This window comes from Myotis brandtii, unplaced genomic scaffold (assembly GCF_000412655.1).
Source record: "Myotis brandtii unplaced genomic scaffold, ASM41265v1 scaffold1532, whole genome shotgun sequence".
In the NCBI taxonomy this organism is placed as follows: domain Eukaryota; kingdom Metazoa; phylum Chordata; class Mammalia; order Chiroptera; family Vespertilionidae; genus Myotis; species Myotis brandtii.
Genome location: NW_005355551.1, coordinates 93489 through 94720, shown reverse-complemented (window position 1 = coordinate 94720; position 1232 = coordinate 93489). Strand labels below are relative to the sequence as shown.

At 42.9% G+C, this 1232-nt stretch overlaps 1 gene segment (V, D, J or C); it reads right to left on the bottom strand.

Annotated features, from left to right (window-relative positions):
- Positions 1-785: 785 nt before the first annotated feature.
- LOC106725286 overlaps positions 786-1232 on the bottom strand; it is a 4809-nt gene continuing 4362 nt past the window's right edge. The window contains 1 exon segment of the V gene segment in view: positions 786-1198. Within this exon segment, the coding sequence occupies positions 786-1198 (413 nt within the window).

Genomic DNA, 1232 nt, shown 5'->3' with positions numbered 1-1232 from the left:
CAAGTCTGCCTGGGTTTAGATATCCCGATGTGGAGTCCATGTTTATTGTTTTGTATCTGGCAGCTGATGAGACCTCAGCAGGACAGAGACTAATAAATTCCAGGATCCTGGGAGTGTTAGTTTCCATAGAATGTATTAAAGCATGTGCTTTATCCACATTTGAGATAGTCTGGATGAAATAAAAGAGCCCCTGTAAATGGGAAGATGATGTGAACATTATAAAGGAATGTCTGCAATTGTCATAAAGAGGTCTGGTACAATCAAAGCTCGTGTGTGTGTGTGTGTGTGTGTGTGTATGTGTACAAAGTGGGGTGAATTCTGTTAACAGCTTAGAGTGAGAAGAGAATGAAGGGCTTAGGACAGTGATGGCGAACCTATGACACGCGAACTCATTTTTTGGTTGATTTTTCTTTGTTAAATGGCATTTAAATATATAAAATAAATATAAAAATATAAGTCTTTGTTTTACTATGGTTGCAAATATCAAAAAATTTCTATATGTGACACGGCACCAGAGTTAAGTTAGGGTTTTTCAAAATGCTGACACGCCGAGCTCAAAAGGTTCGCCATCACTGGCTTAGGACCTCCTTTACTGGGGAGGCCAATGCAGGAGGCAGAAATATCCATAGCAAGAGTAATTAAGATTCATCTTATAGGTGTGGTGTGTTTTGAGTCCACAGACAATTTGTGAGAAATCCCTGAAGCCTACTTCCTACATTTTTTTCCTGCTCAAGGTTTTCTTTTGATACCTTATTATTTCTGTTCTTGTCATGCTCCAAACCAACTCATTTCTCCTGGTGAGTGAGGCCAGAGAAGATCTTTATTTGACAGGACAGCTGATGTGAGAAGGGGAAGCAGGAGGGTTTCTGCACAGGGAGGGGGTGACTCTGCAGCGCTGTGGCTAACCTGCTGGCACAGAAGTACATGGCTGAGTCCCCAGGTTCTGTGGGCTGGATCTCCAGAGTGGAGAATGATCCATCGGGCATCTTAGCTGAGAATCGTTCCTTGGGCATCCCACTGTTATCGACAGGCATTTGACTGCTGAAGTAAATGAGAAACTTTGGTCCCTGCTCCAAGGTCTGTCTGTACCAGTAAAGGTAGGTATGGCCTGAAATTGGCTCACAATTCAGAGTCACCGTTTGTCCCATCTTTGTCACTTTATGCCTGGGTGTTTGGGTGACTCCAGCATCTGTGGGCTCTGTGAAAATGGACAGAAGTTTGAAACAGGTTAA